The following is an 18,260-nucleotide window of genomic DNA, read 5'->3' as shown; positions in this document are numbered from 1 at the left end:
GATATCCGCATATTATAAGTTTTATTTTTGATGCTCAACGAAGCATCGCTATTTATAGTTGTCCATGAGAACTTGTGTTCTGTTGCAGACCAACGCCTTAAACTCCAATGCTGTAATCCTCCTTCCCACCATATCTATACATTTTCCTCTTCACCCAGCCTTCTTTAGAATACGCAGATAATCCCTGATCTGCTCATGCTTGCTCGCAAAGAACATGCCCTTGACATCATTACGCCATACCAAAACGCCCACTTCCTCCGCGAATCCTGCCACTGCCATATACTCCTTGTGATCCTCAAAGTCTTTAAATAGAAAACCACCTGTCGTCTTCATACGTTCGTTTTCAAGCTGCCATAGACGGATTTGATCGACTACCGTGGGGGGAAGAACAGGTTTGTTGTTCAGCGCGGCTGTGCGGCGCATTTGATCGTGTGCGTGAGCTGAGAGGTATGAAATGATTTGTTCAGCTGTGATACCGAAATTGATGGCTTGGCGGATTGACTGTCGTGAGATTCGTCCGGCTACCATGTCGGGGAAACGCATTTGGAGTCTGGTGAAGAGTGCTAGAACGGCGATTTGTAGTGTTGATTGCGTGTAGGCGTAGATTCGGTAGTTGGTTTCGATGATTACACTGCCGCGCTGCTCATTGCTGGATCCTGTCGCGCTGCTTCCCGGCGCGCGGGTTTGGCCTGGTTGAAGTGCTGCTGCCGTGGCGGCTGCTACACCGTCGCTGATACTTCGAAGACTGTTTCCGCTGGATGTGAGTGTCGTAGCGAGTCGTGTAGGGAAGAACATGGAGCGCTTGTGGTTGGGGATATATATAAGACCGAAATCGACGAGGGAAGGGAGCATGTTTTTGCGCTGCTCTGTAAGCGCATTCGTGTCGTATGCTCGACCGAGTTCCATACTGGCGAGGACAAAGAGAAAAGAGAGCATATCTGTAGCTTCGAGACCGGCCATTTTGTTGACATCCATAGCTTCGAGCCAAAGGAGCAAAAGCGTCCATACTTGTGCATTCGCCTCTTGTAGCAGAAACGTAAATCCAGCCTGAGTAATGCCAATAGCGCCGCTGGGTCTTCGATCAACCAGACGGCCTGCGACGAGGAGTTCTTTCACGCTCTTATTCGGTCCAGAAGATTCGCCTGCGCTTTTGTAGCCCACACTCGAAACAACGAAATGCAGAATGTCTTCCCACTTCTTTCTAGCGTAGCGGTCGAGGAAAGTGATATCGATTTCGGGGGGGATTTGTAGTGTGGACGGTACGCCGAAGGAGTTGTGTGAGCCGCCGCCGGAAAGTGCGAGTCGGAGGGCGATTTTAAAGTTTGTCGTGAGCTGCATCTCCTGGGGTCGTTCCTTGGAGGGTGTCGAGATTTGTACGATGTGTAGGACGCGCAGGATGGAGAGAGCTTGATCTTTTTGGCGTTTGGCACTGGGTTTTACCCAGTCATCGAGGTCGCTGAGGAGAATTGGTTTCGGGGAGTAGAGGATTCGCATTACAAAGGTCTTTGCTGTGGTTTTGTTAATGGGGGGTCGCGCAGCAGCAAGGTGGTGATGACGAACCAAGGTGTGGCAGCATGCGACGGAAGATAGCAAAGGCAGTAGAGGGCTGCTGATAGAGCTTTCTAAAGGTTGTGCCGGGCAGCTTCTCGAGGTACTCTGCAAGCTGCAGCGACGGCGCTGGATTGACTGACATCTTGGGCGACGGGGGGAGTAGTCAGTCAGAATGCAAAGGTGCTAGCTATCTCATGATCGAAAGAGAGTTATGGTTGGGAAAGCAGCTCAGAAGAATAGAAAATGCGGGCGTATTGGTGGGTGGCAGGCGATATGCGCGTTGCTGCTGCTGCTGCTGCTGCTGCCTGTTGTCGCGGGTAGTATATAGAATGTGGTAGTGTTGATCAAAGAATTCGGTGTTGAGGCTCGTATTGAACAGAGCTCCAGGCATCGATTTTTTGGGTTTAGTGACTCCCAAGGACGCGGTTTAGCGGGAAAAGCCCGGTAGATTACGTCATGCATGCACCCCAGAAGTCGATCTCACCTTGGGATTCCAGGCATTTGGGAGCGTTAAGAGATACCTAAATTAGGATATTAATTTATGCTATTTAGACAGGAGATTTATGTGATTTATTTCTTTTCCCTAAAGCTTAGAAGCTATATTGTCTGCCAAGTATGGTGGTGTCACGAGATTGTCAGGCGTGAGTGTACTCACTCTGTTCTCCATGTAGGAGTCATGAGTAGCTCAACCATCTCATTCAACTATCGGATGGGCTTTGAGATCTTCACTGTACAAGACCGGCAAGATGAAACCTTTCTGGAAAGACCCAATGGATGTAGTAACTGGTATAATATTAAAGAAAGATGATATACAGAGGTCGCCCAAATGCTATATATACACGACATTCGCTCATCATCCCCCCTTCTTCAAAGTCGCATCCACCTCTTTTGCAACCTCTATACTCTCTCTCAACACACGCTTTTCCTCGGCGCTTAACTCCATAACCTCACTGTCAGTCATACAGCTCATATCATCCTTTGTCCTACCCTTGTGCCACTTTCCATCCATCATCCAATACTCAGCAACTTCATATCCATCTGGATCCACCCTCTTGTTCTTCAACAAGCTGCCGTTGTACCACAGCAGCTTATCTTTTTGATCTGTATGCGCAATGACAAAACTGCACACCTCTGTCACATTTCCTTCTTTCCCTTTACCCCATCCAAGCATGGAGCCGTAATGCTTCTCAAACTCGTAGCGGGATCCACCGAGCTCTAACCCGAGCCACCAGGACTCCTTGTCACCGTGGCCGAGTCGGTAGGTGACTTCTTCGCGGACATCGTGTGTATTTTGCCATGCTACGTGGAGTAGGCCGACGAGGTTGCTTACTCGTCCTTTGTTGAGGACGACTACTCCTGAATCGCATTCTTCGGCGTAATCCTCGGTCCACACGAGGGAGTTGTTCATCTCTGCTGTAGGTTCCTTGATCTGGTCCTTCCACCACTCGTGTCTCTGCTTAAAAGCATGCTGCCAAAGGAGTCTGTCGTGGAAGAGCAGGGCGCCCTTTTCGGTATATGCCCGTTGCTCAAATAGTTCCTCGGGTCGTTGGAGGAAAACAGCATCTGCGTCTAGTAGAATCGCCTCCTCGAATCGAGACCCGAGAAGCGCAAAGGCTTTGATAGCCCATCCTCCGTCCTTGAGCTTCAAAGTCGTGTCGTCAAAAACGGTAAAGATGTCGAGAAACTCGATCTTAGATGCACCGTCCAGGTTCGATATCCTGTTGCGATCCTTCTTTGGCAAGTCATCTTCTCCCGCATACACGATCTGGATTGGTAGTTGTGAGCCCAAGACCTTTCGTAGACTGACGATCAAGTGACCAGCAAAGCGAACAGATTGCTCGCCGCCTCCAACAGGAATAACAATTCCTCTAGATCCCTTGTCGAAAGAATTTCTCAGATCGGATAGAGGGGTTTGTGTTCGAGGTTTGCGCGGTGGATGCTTTAGAAAAGGGAAAAGATCTTGAGCCGCCGACTCTACAACGTTTCGCAGTTGACGTCCAGATCGTGAACTCGTTCTAATTTCATCAGACCTTGACAACCATTTGCTCAACTCCCTTGACCTCTGTCCAACCTCCCAGAAAGTGGTTTTATACGGCGCCTTTACCGGATTCTCGTTGTACGCCTTTGCCTGTTGAGTGATGTTCCCCAGTTCATATTCACTGATCGGCGACGCTGTCCAGCTGTAAGATAAGTTGGAGCCTTTCCAAGTGACCAGGATAAGAAAGACGGAAAAAGCAGCAAAGATACCCAGACGGACAAGAGCGCGAGGAGGGTCTCTTATGAGTTGTCCGACTCTGGTCATGAGCGCTGAAGCCAGCGACATGATTAAAAGAAGGTAGTCGCTTTAGGCACGTGTTGACATTGAAAGAAATGAAGTGAGTGAGAATGGATGAGAGATGAAGAAGGAATGGCGCCAGTGCGGGACCTAATTAAGCCTCTAGAGGTGGACTACCCCCTGTCGGTGATGACGACTAGCACAACCAACAACCTGAGAGATGATAGTTTCAGGATTGTCTTTGCTTTGGGAACAAGTCGATTTTATGTCTTTTTTCTCTTCTTTTTTACGTCCTTCCAATTCTGTTCAAGAAAGTATGAGTAGCTTCTTTTTTTTTTTTTTTTTTTAATTTTTTTTTTAGTAGAAACAAGCTCTTATTCTCATCCAAAGTACTGCAATCCAGCAATATGGCCCGGTTGGGCAAAGATTCATGATGGGATGTAAGGATTATCATGGTCTTGGCTATTGGTTACCAGCTTGTCTGCCTTGTCTCATTGTCACTTGTTATCTCTTTACTCATCATCGGCTCAAGTTGGATGATCACAATGTCAACTCTCACGTTCGTTCAGGCAGTGTTTAGATGGCGAAAAAGATAGATTTATTTCAGCAACGTGTTGTGGTCTATCTCGAAGACTACTGCGACACCTTCATGCTGAAGTTATAGGCAATATCGAGTCTTAATGAGTATTTTATAACTGCAGTTGGTTTGTACTGTCACCAACAGTTAAAGACTCCGGCCAATAGTTGCCCAAACAAATTGAGGGTTAAGCGCCATCGCGTGGCCACTTCATGTTGTTTGCTGTCGCCGCCTTCACTCAAAACAGATGGATTCGCAGAGTCAACAAAGATCCGAGGTTTTTGCTGCAGTATTGAAATTATTTCTGTGCGAATCATAGCCTAAATGGTGTGACCACCCACACAGAGGACCAGCCTTAAGGTCTCCCCTCGCTCCGCATTGGACCTTTGTCGTTCTCGACGGGCAGTTCTCGACTGCTCTAGACCGATGTATGTCAGCTCATGTACTTTTAAGTTTCTCCCTGACTTACCGCAATATGTCTGCAGTGCCTGTACGAATGGAGCCCCGACGATCAGAATCGGGACTAATTGACCGAATCCTTCAACATCACTCTCTGCTTCCATTCCTACCCACTTTTGTACTTCCACCCTATCTGCTTGAATCCACCAAATACCAAGGCCAAACCACAGGAGCCCATCGATACAGACACCGAGCAATTCCGAATTGATCGCATAATGGATTGAAGTCCATATCAATCTCCACCAGGGTAATCTCTTCTTACTGAGTTGGGCTTCCAAGGCTCTGTCATCGATGATCGAGGGTCTTACCGTGTCTATCCACCATATTGAAGCTGCTGGCCAGAGTGACAAGCATCTAATTATATACCCATGGAGAACCAAGACATAAGTTGCGATCATCCAAGCCAACGGTGTTCCTGCTTTCTTTCGTCCCATAGCACAACTTGCCAGACGGTCATAATTGTAATCCCACCCTTCTGACCCACTGACATATATACAATACAACAGCAATGCAACCATCAGAAGCATGCTAAGAACGCGGATAAACATGTCTGCCCCCAGAGCGAATGTTGAACCAGTCTTTCTGCTCCAGGACCTGTGATCTGATGGGTCCTGAAAAGGTCCGATCCATCGACGACCTTGTTTCATGCTTCCGTTGGTTTCAATACGGATGACATAAGTGGCCATCAAATGCACACCACTGGTGAGCCATGCGAGATTGGTGACCATTGTAAAATGATAGACAGATATGCTGTTGCGGTGCAGCTTGATGGTTGCCGCAATAAGCATAGCGATACCCAGGACCAGTTGTGTATCGACGAGCGTCATGATAAAAGAGTACAGGACACGATTGAGTCGTTCAATATGCTCTTCTATCCATTTTGACTTGATAAGAAACTCGACGAAAGGAACACAAATGTTTCTCCGTGCCCAGCCGTCGATTGGATTGATCGGCCGCGTGTTTTGACCCGGTGGCCTGAAACCTCCATCTGAGATAATATCCAGCTCAGATCGAGTAATGGCAAGGTAGAGGCTTATGCTGAGAGTTGCCAGGCATGAAGAAGTGATAAAAGCGGCTATGACCTGTCATGCTGTCAGCTCAGACCAAGTTGACACGATAAGGTGATCTTACTCCAATCCCTGCGATATCTGGATCAGGCTCAGTTGCAAATGGGCAGTCATGCCAAGCCGAGCCCATTATGGCAATTGTCTAAGCAGGTTCGCAGTTATCTGAATGTCTCAGTAGTGTCAGACAAAAATGACAAGACCAAAGACAAAAAGCGTCAGATATATAAGGCTATATGTAATTTTTTTTTATCTTGCGATAGATACATTATATTCTATGGAAAGCGCTAAGCCTTGCTGATGGAGGCAACGTTGGCAATTTGCTTCTTGCAATGAGGCTCAGGTGCCAATAATGATGCAGTGGCGTTAGGCCTGTAGGATCAATGTCTGTCGAGGAATACCTACAACTAGGTATAAACTTAGGTGAGACACGCAACTTTCATGATTCTCTGTGACACAAAAGCCGCGTGGTAGGAGAGGCTGAAGTAAAAAGACAGGCAGCATAGGTAAGCTCGTTTTCCCCGATAGCAGAGGGCGACTCATTCCATCTATTTCACAGGATAGATAATGAGACGGAGAGAGAGTGCAGTGACAACAAGGTTACGGCAACGTGGGTTTCAGAAGACGCTAAGTTTAAATCCTTCAGCGAGGGGCTGATGTTCCCTGATGACCATCCGATATCATCTAGATCTATTATTTCTTATTGGTCTATCGAAATTCCGCCTTGACAGAACACTCTCAAGTGTTATCAGTTAATGTCTTTTTTCTCACATCTTAGAATCGCTTTGAATAATTGGAAAATACGGTTCACGTCCTAAATACTGGTTCGACCTATGGTCTGGGTCTCGAAGCCGCCCGTCAATTTGTCGAGTGTAAGCATGTTGTTTATACCCATGCGCACCTCCCCCCCAACAAGCTGGTCAAGGCAAAGCAAAACGCCTTGGCGATCTGCCACCAACAGCTCAAGAACCTGACCAATAGTGCGTCAAATAAATCAAGTATTTAGCGCCGACACTCAACCACTTCCATGTTGTTTGCTTCGTAGCCGCCTTTGCTTAATAGCTTCCCTGAGTCAACAGACAGTTATTTCCAAAAACTCTGGTAAAGATTGGACTTGAAAACATCTGATTATGTTCATATTTGGGTGCCTCCCCAAGGTACAAGAGTCGAGTGATGTGACTGCAAAAGCAAATACCAGTCAGCAGAAAAAGTCCTGCATTTGAAACTATAACAAGTAAACAAGGTCCTGTGTAGACCATCCAATTGTAACTATCAGATCATCCCAGAAAGGTGCAGCCAAGCCAACACAGTCCATAATTAGTAGCCATGGACCGCCGCAGCCTTACCGATCATGTAACAGCAACTCTCTAAAACCCAAGTCCTTCCCTCTCAGGAGGCGAGTTAATCGTCCCCGTTTCTTCAACCTCGAAAGTAGCCTCAAAAATGCATCTCAAACACATCTTCAGCATCACTATCCTTCTACTACCCCAAGTCATTGCTCACGAGGGAATATGCTGGGGAGTCAACGGCAAACAATGGACTGACAATATGAAGTGCCCTGGCTCTTCCGCCTGCTGTGGCCCAGACGCGACATGTATGCCGAATCGTCTCTGCCAGAGAAAAGGGCAAGCAAAGAACCAGTTCATCAGAGGGCCTTGTGCTGTTGCACCCTATGACAGGAAGAAGTGTGCAATTATTTGCATCAGGGGTAAGTCGAACCTGTTTGCTTATGCGTTTGTTGTTGACTAACTCGTCATGACAGAAGAGACAAATGACCGTTTCCCACGAGTTGAGCAGTGTGATGATGGGAGCTACTGCTGTGACTACGACTCAGGATGCTGTGCTGGAGGCCGTGGTGTATTCCTTGCCGAGGATGGCAGCATTGAAGACAACTCGACCTCCACGACTTCTGAAATCTCGTCAGCATTCTCAACATCCACAATACTCTCAACATTCTCAACATTCTCAACCGAATTCTCGACTACAAGCTCCGAACCAACGACATCTTCAACAGAGGAAGCGGACACGGAAACTGATAGTGGCGGTACCAGCCAAGGAGTCACGATCGGACTCGGCGTTGGCATACCAATCGCTGCCATCATTGCCGCCGTGTCCACCTGGCTCTTCCTTCGCAGACGGTCCAAAAAGCAAAACCCACCTCCTTCGTACCCTGTGACGAGTAAGATGTATGAGCAGTCTGATAACAAGACTTGGATTCCGCAAGAACTTGATGGTCACGATGCGATGGGTGAAATGAACCATGGGCGGAGTGCAAAGATTCCTGGAACGCCGCAAGAGCTTCAAGGTTGATGGAAGTGATTGGAGACCGGCTGGATGTATTATGATCGCTGACGACTGGAGTTAATTGGGAGCATTGATAGATCGCATGCGGAAACATGTTTGCAATAGATCAGTAAGAATGCTTTCGCCTTGTCGCATCTTGGTGATGTATATAAGACATGCGCGAACTCGTCTTGAGAGACACTTGGTCGGGGATACTCCCACATGGTATAGCAAGATGGAAATGGAACATTCTGACTGCAGCTCCGTTAATATGGAGCTAGAAGAGCATCCGCCCATGTCAGTGAAGCGATCTTCATGGGTAAATCTGATTACGTCAGGTCATGTGGGGCCGTGCCGGGGAGTTATCTCAATTCTACCCCGGATCTCGGTTACTCAAGCTTCACTCCCGAATCGATATCTCAAGTCGCGCTTTGACACTTTACAAGACAACAGTACCATTGAGTAACCACCCGAACTCATTACAATGGCCAAGAAGCTCAATCCCACTCAGTTCACCAAAGCGGTTCGTCTCAGTCACACCAATCCGCGTATCTGCAACATGTGGAATAGTACACAAAGAGAGTATTGTTCGCTAACCGGTCACTCCTCAGGTTGTGCGCTCATTCATGAAAGACTCCGGTCTTGAGCCAACGTACGTCCCCTAGCCTTCAACGCAGCGAAATCCCGGCATTCATAAGGGCTCATAACTAATCCCCTTGACTCTAGACTTCTCGGAAAACATGTATGTTGTACACAAACCAACTTTCGTCAAAGACTAACAACAAGACAGTTCCGTATCGTCAGTGCCACAGAAGGCAAAGTCGACTTCGAGCTTGACATTCAACAACAGCATACCGTCAGTCTCTCAACTCCTAGTGTATTGCCAACAGCGCTGACCTATCTATCAGAACCGTCTTCAAACTATCCACGGCGGCACTCTTGCCAGTCTTGTTGACCTCGGTGGTTCACTTGCAGTCGCTTCATCGGGTCGCTTTTCTACAGGCGTCTCAACTGATTTGAATGGTATGCGTTCCCATCTCTTTTGACAAGTAAAATTGCTGACTCGATAGTGACCTATCTGAGTCCCGGAGGCCGTCCTGGTGATCTCCTCAAGGGAACTGCTATTCTGGAAAAGATTGGAAAGACACTTGCTTATACGCAGGTCACTTTTACCAATAGTAAGGGACAACTTGCTGCGCGGGGAAGTCATACCAAGTAAGTCTTAAATCATTGAGTTGTGTACAGTATACTAATTGCGTTAGATATGTCACTGGAACCATGGGCGAGGCTGGACCTTTTGTCGCACCTGAAGAATTCTCAGATGTGGATTAGATGGGTGCAAGTTGCGGTATAGACATTTATAGATGCGCTAGAGCAGAAGGTATGGATAGAGGACATAAAACAGACGTAGAAGCCTCGCGACGCTGAGGTCTCCATACTCTTATGTAATTTGGATGTACATCTCGTCATTATTATCGTGTTGTTGTCGAGACTAAATCTCCAGTGCCTTGCCCATTGACGTAAGCATATGTAACACACACCTTAAATAGCAGACAGATTCTGTCCGATATTCGAAGGTTGCGAACGCTGGGGCATGCATCACTTTCGTGGGCTGAGGAACTCATCGATAACGTTGCTGTAAGTGATCTGTCTCGAGCTTTCCAATAACCCCAACATGCTGAAACCGAGAAAAGCCATTCTTTAATGGTTCGAGTACATACGTCCTTCCAAAACTTGTACGACGTCCATTAGCTTAACGCCAGACTTGAAGCGACTTTTCGACGTCAGCCTCCCTGGAGTATGTTACAAACTCTTGCGTGTTGGGGCGCTGGTACTGCATATGAACGTGTACCACCTTTGCTGAGCTTTATAGAACCATTCGAAGCGGATCGCGAAGCATGAAGCTTCATCAAAATTGACAAACTTCCCAACAGAAGGTATTCGCGAGGCTCTTCCCACTACCAACGAGATCCCCGATTCTGTATAAGCAAAGTGATGTAATCTCATTGGGGTTTTCACTAAAACTAAATTTTAAGAATGAAGGCCTGGGGCTCTCTCCTCTTATTTCTTAACACTACGTATCATATTTCGTAACACGATAATCAATTTTTCCGATGCCTACTCCAACAAGAGTCGCGAGCTGTAACTGCGTTGAGGTCCAGTGACAAAGGACCTGTTGTCTCTCAAATACAGTCTGATAAAACCTCTGTTGAAATATTTTGTACGATACGATTTATTGCAGGGCTCGATCGAAGAAACATCTTTGTATAGTAGGCTGTCCGTGAGATAGATGTTCTTCGCCAGGTCCTTCTCTAAGATTTCTAGTCTTTACCATTAATATACACTCATGTTCTATACCAAATATCTTAATTAGGAGGCCTCTTCATTAAATCGCGTGTTATATAACATGCAAAGTCGCGGCGCAGACATGATCTTGGCCTGGCGCACGGCAACAGTGGATCAGTCTCTGAGACCAAAGCTTCTAGATTTATGATCGAACTCGAAGCATAGCCTTTTCGCCAAATACAATCGCAGGGTCCATTAAACAAGGTGCCCAAGCGAAGGCTAATTACCCAGTCGTTCCACTTCACAATTCCCGGTGCGAAAAAGAGCATCTTCATCGGCTATTTCCCCATTGAGTGATTGAAGTGGCCGTCATCAAAGCGAGTGACTCTTAATTTTCGGCTATGTTGAATACGACGAGCAGTTCCGTTATCAAGGCTGAGTTTGAAGAGTTTCGCCAACTGTAACCTATGGCATTCTCCAGGAAAGGCCTTTTAACACACTTCAAGACAAGTCAAACAATACCAAAGGTTTAACACAAGCCCCCAAGGCCAAGATCATTCCAAGTTGAGATGTTCGAGAGAACAAAAACAAGAACAAGTCTTGATCAAAACCGTAGCCTCATGAGTTACCAGCCTGACTACTACGCACAGCTCACCTTGCATAGAAATTACAATCCGTTGATTGTAGTCCACGCGACAAAGCGTATACGCTGGATCATGCTATCCCTCCAGCCTGTAGAAACATCGATTCTACGCCCCAAGAGGCAGTGCTGGTGAGACCAACAAGGGTACCCTTGTTCAAGACGCAGCATGCCCATTATCTCATTGGTTCCTCATTCAATTAATTCTTGGCTGTAAGTTTTGTTATTGAATTCCATTTCTCAAATGAGTCTGGAGATTGTTAACTCGTGATGGAACAGGAAGTGCTTCTATGGGCGGTCGTAAGATATAAGGCCTTCGTGACCCTCGATTCTTCATTTCTATCCCTCGATTTCTATCTCAAGACGACTTTAAACAGCTACTTGTTGACTTACACAATCTTATTTGATCATACTACTTGATTTACCAACGGTATACAAGCTCATATACATATGACCATGCAGTACGTCGAGAAAATGGCCCTCGCCCGCGTGGTGATGGTCTTGGTCGGCGCCTATATACCCTCTATATTCCTCTTGTTGAACTCTTTATGCTCAGTCCGTTCTTCCAAAGACTGTGTGAGAACAGCATTTACATATCTTAAATTCGCCCTCCTCATATTCTCCGCGTAAGCAAAACACCAACATATCACATCGAGTAATTTGACTGACAATCATCCAGACATGCCTTGTTTGACGCTGCCACCTATGGCATATTTCTCGGCAGCAGCATCGAATTCGCAGACATATCCTATGACGATCCCGATTACGACTGGGGAAGATATGCCACTATCATGCAGGTTCTTGGGATTTGTCTAAATGTCTTCCAAGAGTTTGCTAAGATGAGTGAAATGATTACCGACATCCTAATTGCTATCATCCTTCTTCGTCTAAGCGCCGCGATCCTCAACATCTATTCCGGAAGTCCTATGGGCAAGAATCTTCGACTCGCTTCATATGCCATGGCTTTCGTGCTAGGTACCTTAGTTCTCGCTGTCTTTGGTCTTCGTATGCGCTATATCTTTGAGACGTCCTACGGCGACCTTGAGATCGGAGACGCTAGCGCTCTGAAGGGCCTGCAGGTTGACTTTTCTGTCAAGGTTTTGCTCCTTGTCATTTCCCTTGCCGTTCTTGTCAGGGTCATCATGGTCAAGAGACAGGTCAAGGCTGACAAGAATCTTACTTGGGTACGTTTACATACCGACTTATATGCAATGCGGCACATACTGACACTATATCATAGGCCTCTACTATGCTTCTCATCGCTTCTGTAGTCTGGCTCCTGCACACAAGTTTCGCCATGGCGTCTATGGCTGCCTGGGACAACTTGATCGACGTGTGGGGCAGGCCTCCTGTCAGATACGAATTCTACAACTACATATTCGACGTCATCTTCAAGATCTGGCCGCAGTTTGCTGTTCTGGTTATTGTTTACGTTATGGGCCGCGCCAAAGCCAACGGGATCTGGTCTAAGCAGCAGGCGTCTTCGAAGCATGTCGAGGAGGGCAAGTAGACGGGGACTCTTATACTGTTGGCGAGTAATAAACTGGTACTTCTTCGATGACAACCACCGACATATATCGGCTTTTCCATACCGACGACCTATGTTGCTATATACCCCTCTCTTTAGCAACTCATTTGTCATGAACTGTGCCGGTCGAAGATGATGACGATGACGGGTGATGGATTCGTATCAGTGTTTATAGCATGGATTGTATCAATGTATTTAAGAAGGCATAGAATTGAATACACAGCCTTTTGTATTTCCATTAGACAATATGTCCAAGCGAAACTGGAATCGCTGTCTTGACGACGTCAATCCACTCTTGACTGCCGGTGTAAAATACAGGGTATCTCTCGGTTATTTCCATTTTGAGTCCATCGCTGACGCAATGACTGATGATTGAATCCACGACTCTTCGACAGCTCCGCTATCAAGGCTGAATTTGGGACACGAGCTTCACCAGCTACAACCCGCATTTTGTAGACAGTAATGAACCTTTTGACATACTTGGAGACAACGTGCAATATCTACGATTCCAGTACTTCGAGGCCAGTCGTGTTTCGAGCTGATACGCTCAAGAAACAAGATTGTGAATAATATGAAGTTGATCAGGAACCCCGCCATTACTTGCAGCTCACCCTGCACAGCAACTATTTAGAAATGGTCAATTGCAGCGCGATAATCTGTATATAGGTACTTTATTAAAGTGTCCTTCCAGCCTATAGAAGCAGCGTCTTACTTCCAAGATGCAGTGTTGGTCAGATCCAAAGGGTATCTTTACCCAAAGCACAGCTTGGCAGATATTTTACTGGCTCATTTACTGACAACAATCCTTGACTACAAGTCTCGTTGGCAAGTTCTCATTCCTCGACCCAACCTTGTAAATTTAGTCCTGCGGGGGCGGGTTTGAGATATAATGTATTATAAAGGCTCGCGCAATGCTTAATTCTTGGGTCTCATCTATACTTTTTATTCCACGACGATACGACCTACTACTGGGAAAGACTCGCCGATAGCATATACGTCCAACCAAATACGCAGTAATGCATCACGCTGATAAATTAGTCCTCGCCCATTTGGCCATAGTCGTTGCAGGCGCCTGCATTTCTTCTAGAGTCGTCTCTCGCACAAAGTTTGCCGTTCTTGCCCAAGATGAGCCTGTAAGAACAGCATGTAGATATCTCAAATTTGCCCTTATTACCTTCTCTCTGTGAGTTAACTATACAACATTGAATCTATGCTGCTTGGCTTACCACCAGTCGTCCAGATATGCCTTGTTCCACACCGTCCTAATGGTCTCCAATATCGCCAAGTTTTATCTGTCCAGAGACATGAGTAATATGAAAGAGTTTAAAGAGTCGACATATTACCCTCTGTATCAGATTCTTCGGTTCTGTTCACGGGCCTGCGTACCGATGTCCCAAATATGCGACTTGTGTATAGATGCCCTCATCGCATTGATTCTTCCACGTCTAATTACTGCTATTATCAATGTACATCTTGGGGGTGTTGGAATTGCCGCAAAGAGTATTCGAATTGCTTCTTACGGCTTGTCTCTCATTCTGGCCGCTTTGGTCCTCATTGTCCTCAGCCTTCAGTTTCTCGATATCTATTCGACTTACCACGACGATTCAGGCGGTCTTTCATTTGCCGCTTCTTATCTCGGTTCGGTGGTCCGCATTATTTTCAGACGTGTTATCTTTGCCACGTCCCTTGCCGTTACTTTTGGGTCTGTCATAGTCAATATGCAGACAAGTACCAACACAGATCTTGCTCGGGTGCGTTTATCTGTCGACTCGCGGAATGCTGTAGTACTGACACCGTTTTACAGGCGTCTACGATGCTTGTAGCTGCTTCGGTAGTCTGGCTCCTACACGCAAGCATGCTGGCCGGTTGGATACTCTTCAGTGAGGACCTTCCCGCCTACTTTTTTCAAGCCGCTTTCGGTATGTGGCTACAGTTTGTGATTTTAATAATTTTTTGTATCATATGGTTTCCAGAAGCCAATGGGATCTGGTCCAGACAACAGGATCCTTTGACACATGCTCAGAAGGACCAGTAGTCGAGATACTCTTATACTGTTGCCGGGGTGTCACAACACGTTGCACAACGTAGGGTACCTGGGAATTATGATTCAAACATTGATCAAGTTTAACGGTGGCATGATATGACGTGGGAGGGTAGTTTATTTGCAAGGGCTGCATGAGAGTATAAGCGTTGCCATGTATACTTTTACTTATTCACTTCTCCACTATCCGGTATCCTTTATTCCGGTGCATCTATTAAACTACTTCAGGAAATCGCCGACTAGAAGAGATGTTTCAAGATCAACATTCGCTTATTGTTGTTCTGCGTTTTATTGGCAGAACAAGTGCCCAACAACTTACACAACCAACAGCCAAGACCCAAGCCTCGGTAGTTCGGTTAGCTCGAAGTAATGCCGGGAATATCTTCAACGCCATCGGGTTGTTCTTAGTGCTTCGATTTGAAGATTTGTATTGGTAGACTTGAAGTACCTACTGATTCAGGATAATCTCGAAACACAGCTTGTTAATTCTTCTAGCGATGCTCTCTGCAATGAGTTCCTGAATAGACTCTCGTTTGTTCATTCAAGGTTGGCGAGATCTACATAGTGGGACCTGTCTGTGCGAGGATGATACGTCAAAGCTCCTCCCTTGCAAGGCTTACTGGACATTTTTATTACAAATGTTAACAGAACCAACAGAAGTTACAACTCTGAGAGTTCAGCTCAGTGGCTGAATATCGTAGCATTGCCTACCAAGTTGCCTGACGTCTCGTCATACCGAGGATATTCCATGGATCAATGATAGCTTGTTACTACTCATGGTAGGCTTAGGACGATCCTGTACGCAATTAACATGATGTTATGAAGGATTCCTTGTCAATGCCTTCTCGTGTTGATTGTTGATCCTCTGCAGCTGGCGAGGATTCATCATAGGTGTCTAGGTACATGGAGTCATACGATGGAGCTTTGGCTGTGGTAGGGCTTTTTGATCCTCATCATGATATCACTCATTGCATTCTGTGTGATGAGATCTGGGTGTTCGAAAAGTATAAGAAGGAGGTGATGGTCCATGGTCAGAAACTGTTCTCTATCAAGCAGCACAATCACCATCACCACCACTCCAATAAGACACAAGCAGCTTCAAACCTACACAATACCCTCAAAATCTTCAAAATGCAGTTCAACATCATTGCCTCTCTTGTCCTCGTCATTGGCCTCGTCGCGGCTACCCCAACTCCCGAGCACTCTCTCGAGAAACGCGAGGATCGACCTGTGTGGCGAGTTCGTGCCTTTACAGACGATCTCTGCAACGAAGACAACGAGACTGGAACTTGGTCACATGACCAAGAAAAGTGCGAGAACCTGGATAACGTAAGTTTAGAATGACAGTCGGGTGTGATGAATATATCGTGACCAGTGCTGAAATTCCGCAGTTCTCCGTCGATGTCCTCGGCATCACTGGTGAAGTTGATGGAACCATCTTGGGCGCCGCGTGCAGCTGGCAAATCATGGCACATAGAGAGTTGGACTGTGAGGGTGCACTCCCAGAGGACCGACCTGTTAGCACAGGCATCTGCAGGAACGTTGGTTCATCTTTTGGATCAGTTGAGCGAAATCCTATCAAGAGCTTCAGTGTTGCCAAGTTCGGTCCCTGCGACTAGAGGTCTTCTCAGGTACAGGCTGTTGTGCCTATATAAGACAGGATTGGGGCTTTTGTTCAGCAAACATCAAGTGAAGGACATACCTCGGTTATAGATAGCTACTCAAGTCAATTCACTTCAACTTTAGACGACATGTGGCGCTAAATTCGAACCCGTATCAAGTGATACAAGGAAGACTGCAGTGTGTTTGTCCCAGTGTTTGCCTTTCACACCACTCCCATCCCTCTCCCTCGCCTTCGCCAACAACCAATGCCGCGATAACAATAACGAGAGTATACAAACCCACTATGGTCAGGCCAAATGGTTATTTCTTGCTTGAATAACCTGGACCTGATTTGTGATGGGATCCGTGGAGCATTTGATTGTCTGTGTACACCTCGATACCTTCAAGTACCTACCACGTATCAAGCTTATATTTAGCATCTCCTCAATTAACCATCTGCCGTTGAACGTTGAGGCTAAGCAGGGCTTAGACCACCCGTCCAAATATGGAAATTGCCGAGAAACATCTTCCAATCAAAGCCCGACCAAATGAAACTTCGGTGAAGCGATCCAAGATACAACCAACACTCTCTTATTCCCGATCAATGGGTATATCGCTTGTATTGAAATGTCGAATTAAATAAATATCTATATACAGAACAGTCATATTTGACAACCTCGACTCATCTTCTTTATGGTAGCTCAACCCGGTCTGTATTCGCGCTCATCTCAACAGGCTTCACGGGTTGGTAGTGGCCGTAATTCGGGGTATTGTGGTTTTCCGCGGGAGGCTTGTGCATGTAATCGTCTGATACAGCGGCTGGTTGAGAGGCACGGCTCTTCTTTCTTCTCCATAGCCAGAATCCGACTCCGAGTCCGATCAGCACGACGCCTGCTCCAATTCCCACTCCTAGACCGATAGGCAACGCGTTGTTGCTGCTGCTTCCTTCGCTGCTCGAGGACGTGGTCTCGGCGGCGGATGTGTTTGTGTGTGTGACTGTAGAGCTTGTTGAGCTGCCTGTTGCTGAGGTAGCGTCGCTGATGGCTGATGTCGCTTCATCGACTTTTGTCGCGTCTGAAGGAATAGTCGTAAGGACCTTGACAGGATCCAAGGTAAAGACCTGTGTTGAATTGTTGCAGTCGCAGCCTCCGAAGCCGTAGCAGCAAAACTTGCCCGTTCCACAAGCCACAACTCCGTTTCCGTTGCCTTGACATTCCTTGATACAGGTTGGATCATCCCAGTTCTCGTCCGTGCAGGAATTAATGAAGTATTTAGTCAAAGCATCCTTGTTTGAGGACACGCAGAGCCCGTTGGTTGCGCAGCTATCTCCACGGGAGCAACAGCTCTTGATTTTGCCGCTGGGATCGCATGCGAACTGGTCGAGGACCTCGTTCTTGTCTTCGCCAAAGCAGCTCGCCATGTTGCGTTTTTAGGATATTAACCGAGAATTGAGTGTGATTTCGTATATCGATCGAAACTCGTGTGAGAGTTTGGTAGTTTGCTTTGAAGGAAAGGAAAAAAACGAGAACCGAGGGAAAGGATGCCGACGGCCTCAGGGGCGGAGATGTCGAGTTATCTATTGACACTCGGTACTCCGTTCTCCGTAGAAAAACACATACATCGCATCCTTCCAAAGAGTAAGCACCAGTGATACAATCCCTGTATCTTGTAACCGCTGCGCCGCCCTCTCCGCCCTGGTAGGATAGTCGGATATGGACTGGGGCCAATGAGATTATATACCGTACGATATTTAAACCGGGAATATACAGGCTAGTGATTCAACTTTGCAAGGGTCAACATGGGTAAGGGTCTCCAGTCTCGGTTATTTGACGGTCTGTTCGATAGGGCTGCGAGAATGTTGGATCTGTTTGTCAAGTGTAGTTGAGTTTTCCCACCAAGTTTAGCCATTCTGTTCGTTATAACGTGTACTATCGGAAAATAATAGTTAGAAGAG

At 46.7% G+C, this 18,260-nt stretch overlaps 9 protein-coding genes across 9 annotated transcripts; 5 read left to right on the top strand and 4 right to left on the bottom strand.

Annotated features, from left to right (window-relative positions):
• Window positions 1-4: 4 nt before the first annotated feature.
• EDB82DRAFT_494919 (transcription factor Tfb2-domain-containing protein) lies at window positions 5-1,913 on the bottom strand. Its single transcript, XM_025733233.2, has 2 exons — window positions 1,561-1,913; window positions 5-1,508 (listed from the first exon to the last, which is right to left on the bottom strand). Exons 1-2 carry the CDS (start codon window positions 1,691-1,693, stop codon window positions 151-153), a joined length of 1,491 nt encoding a protein of 496 aa, XP_025584160.1. The 5' UTR covers window positions 1,694-1,913; the 3' UTR covers window positions 5-150.
• EDB82DRAFT_535161 (mannosyltransferase putative-domain-containing protein) lies at window positions 1,909-3,957 on the bottom strand. The gene is made up of 2 exons (XM_025733232.2): window positions 2,207-3,957; window positions 1,909-2,072 (listed from the first exon to the last, which is right to left on the bottom strand). Exon 1 carries the CDS (start codon window positions 3,872-3,874, stop codon window positions 2,405-2,407), a length of 1,470 nt encoding a protein of 489 aa, XP_025584159.1. The 5' UTR covers window positions 3,875-3,957; the 3' UTR covers window positions 1,909-2,072; window positions 2,207-2,404.
• Window positions 3,958-4,501: 544 nt separating this feature from the next.
• On the bottom strand, window positions 4,502-6,175 carry EDB82DRAFT_125025 (uncharacterized protein). Its single transcript, XM_065607028.1, has 2 exons — window positions 5,994-6,175; window positions 4,502-5,944 (listed from the first exon to the last, which is right to left on the bottom strand). Exons 1-2 carry the CDS (start codon window positions 6,057-6,059, stop codon window positions 4,724-4,726), a joined length of 1,287 nt encoding a protein of 428 aa, XP_065464510.1. The 5' UTR covers window positions 6,060-6,175; the 3' UTR covers window positions 4,502-4,723.
• An 873-nt stretch (window positions 6,176-7,048) lies between these two features.
• On the top strand, window positions 7,049-8,482 carry EDB82DRAFT_494913 (uncharacterized protein). The gene is made up of 2 exons (XM_025733229.2): window positions 7,049-7,634; window positions 7,689-8,482. Exons 1-2 carry the CDS (start codon window positions 7,370-7,372, stop codon window positions 8,234-8,236), a joined length of 813 nt encoding a protein of 270 aa, XP_025584157.1. The 5' UTR covers window positions 7,049-7,369; the 3' UTR covers window positions 8,237-8,482.
• Window positions 8,483-8,531: 49 nt separating this feature from the next.
• On the top strand, window positions 8,532-9,748 carry EDB82DRAFT_494904 (HotDog domain-containing protein). The gene is made up of 7 exons (XM_065608499.1): window positions 8,532-8,732; window positions 8,821-8,861; window positions 8,936-8,951; window positions 9,000-9,065; window positions 9,118-9,232; window positions 9,280-9,424; window positions 9,472-9,748. Exons 1-7 carry the CDS (start codon window positions 8,694-8,696, stop codon window positions 9,539-9,541), a joined length of 492 nt encoding a protein of 163 aa, XP_065464509.1. The 5' UTR covers window positions 8,532-8,693; the 3' UTR covers window positions 9,542-9,748.
• A 1,636-nt stretch (window positions 9,749-11,384) lies between these two features.
• EDB82DRAFT_494900 (uncharacterized protein) lies at window positions 11,385-12,926 on the top strand. The gene is made up of 3 exons (XM_025733227.2): window positions 11,385-11,761; window positions 11,815-12,319; window positions 12,376-12,926. Exons 1-3 carry the CDS (start codon window positions 11,586-11,588, stop codon window positions 12,643-12,645), a joined length of 951 nt encoding a protein of 316 aa, XP_025584155.2. The 5' UTR covers window positions 11,385-11,585; the 3' UTR covers window positions 12,646-12,926.
• Window positions 12,927-13,497: 571 nt separating this feature from the next.
• EDB82DRAFT_494895 (uncharacterized protein) lies at window positions 13,498-14,928 on the top strand. Its single transcript, XM_025733226.2, has 3 exons — window positions 13,498-13,846; window positions 13,904-14,414; window positions 14,468-14,928. Exons 1-3 carry the CDS (start codon window positions 13,680-13,682, stop codon window positions 14,696-14,698), a joined length of 909 nt encoding a protein of 302 aa, XP_025584154.1. The 5' UTR covers window positions 13,498-13,679; the 3' UTR covers window positions 14,699-14,928.
• Window positions 14,929-15,835: 907 nt separating this feature from the next.
• On the top strand, window positions 15,836-16,323 carry EDB82DRAFT_523113 (uncharacterized protein; the record flags this gene model as incomplete). Its single annotated transcript, XM_025733225.2, has 2 exons — window positions 15,836-16,033; window positions 16,096-16,323. 2 exons carry the CDS (start codon window positions 15,836-15,838, stop codon window positions 16,321-16,323), a joined length of 426 nt encoding a protein of 141 aa, XP_025584153.2.
• Window positions 16,324-16,927: 604 nt separating this feature from the next.
• Window positions 16,928-18,160, bottom strand: EDB82DRAFT_124895 (uncharacterized protein). Its single transcript, XM_025733224.2, has one exon. The coding sequence runs from the start codon at window positions 17,724-17,726 to the stop codon at window positions 16,998-17,000; it is 729 nt and encodes a 242-aa protein (XP_025584152.1). The 5' UTR covers window positions 17,727-18,160; the 3' UTR covers window positions 16,928-16,997.
• Between the last annotated feature and the right edge of the window lie 100 nt (window positions 18,161-18,260).

The sequence above is a fragment of the Fusarium venenatum genome (genome assembly GCF_020744135.1).
Source record: "Fusarium venenatum strain MPI-CAGE-CH-0201 chromosome Unknown EDB82scaffold_2, whole genome shotgun sequence".
In the NCBI taxonomy this organism is placed as follows: domain Eukaryota; kingdom Fungi; phylum Ascomycota; class Sordariomycetes; order Hypocreales; family Nectriaceae; genus Fusarium; species Fusarium venenatum.
The sequence above is the reverse complement of the archived record's forward strand: the minus strand, read 5'-3'. Positions and strand labels throughout refer to the sequence as shown.

Bases quoted from the DNA above. Each gene is read 5' to 3' on its own strand.
- EDB82DRAFT_494919 (XM_025733233.2), bottom strand. From the start codon at position 1,693: ATGTCAGTCAATCCAGCGCCGTCGCTGCAGCTTGCAGAGTACCTCGAG. The intron at 1,509-1,560 runs GTTCGTCATCAC...ACAAAACCACAG, and splicing joins TCGCATGCTGCCACACCTTG to CAAAGACCTTTGTAATGCGA.
- EDB82DRAFT_535161 (XM_025733232.2), bottom strand. From the start codon at position 3,874: ATGTCGCTGGCTTCAGCGCTCATGACCAGAGTCGGACAACTCATAAGA.
- EDB82DRAFT_125025 (XM_065607028.1), bottom strand. From the start codon at position 6,059: ATGGGCTCGGCTTGGCATGACTGCCCATTTGCAACTGAGCCTGATCCA. The intron at 5,945-5,993 runs GTAAGATCACCT...ACAGCATGACAG, and splicing joins CAGATATCGCAGGGATTGGA to GTCATAGCCGCTTTTATCAC.
- EDB82DRAFT_494913 (XM_025733229.2), top strand. From the start codon at position 7,370: ATGCATCTCAAACACATCTTCAGCATCACTATCCTTCTACTACCCCAA. The intron at 7,635-7,688 runs GTAAGTCGAACC...TCGTCATGACAG, and splicing joins TGCAATTATTTGCATCAGGG to AAGAGACAAATGACCGTTTC.
- EDB82DRAFT_494904 (XM_065608499.1), top strand. From the start codon at position 8,694: ATGGCCAAGAAGCTCAATCCCACTCAGTTCACCAAAGCG. The intron at 8,733-8,820 runs GTTCGTCTCAGT...GTCACTCCTCAG, and splicing joins CCACTCAGTTCACCAAAGCG to GTTGTGCGCTCATTCATGAA. The intron at 9,233-9,279 runs GTATGCGTTCCC...CTGACTCGATAG, and splicing joins CGTCTCAACTGATTTGAATG to TGACCTATCTGAGTCCCGGA.
- EDB82DRAFT_494900 (XM_025733227.2), top strand. From the start codon at position 11,586: ATGACCATGCAGTACGTCGAGAAAATGGCCCTCGCCCGCGTGGTGATG. The intron at 11,762-11,814 runs GTAAGCAAAACA...ACAATCATCCAG, and splicing joins GCCCTCCTCATATTCTCCGC to ACATGCCTTGTTTGACGCTG. The intron at 12,320-12,375 runs GTACGTTTACAT...ACTATATCATAG, and splicing joins CTGACAAGAATCTTACTTGG to GCCTCTACTATGCTTCTCAT.
- EDB82DRAFT_494895 (XM_025733226.2), top strand. From the start codon at position 13,680: ATGCATCACGCTGATAAATTAGTCCTCGCCCATTTGGCCATAGTCGTT. The intron at 13,847-13,903 runs GTGAGTTAACTA...CCAGTCGTCCAG, and splicing joins GCCCTTATTACCTTCTCTCT to ATATGCCTTGTTCCACACCG. The intron at 14,415-14,467 runs GTGCGTTTATCT...ACCGTTTTACAG, and splicing joins CCAACACAGATCTTGCTCGG to GCGTCTACGATGCTTGTAGC.
- EDB82DRAFT_124895 (XM_025733224.2), bottom strand. From the start codon at position 17,726: ATGGCGAGCTGCTTTGGCGAAGACAAGAACGAGGTCCTCGACCAGTTC.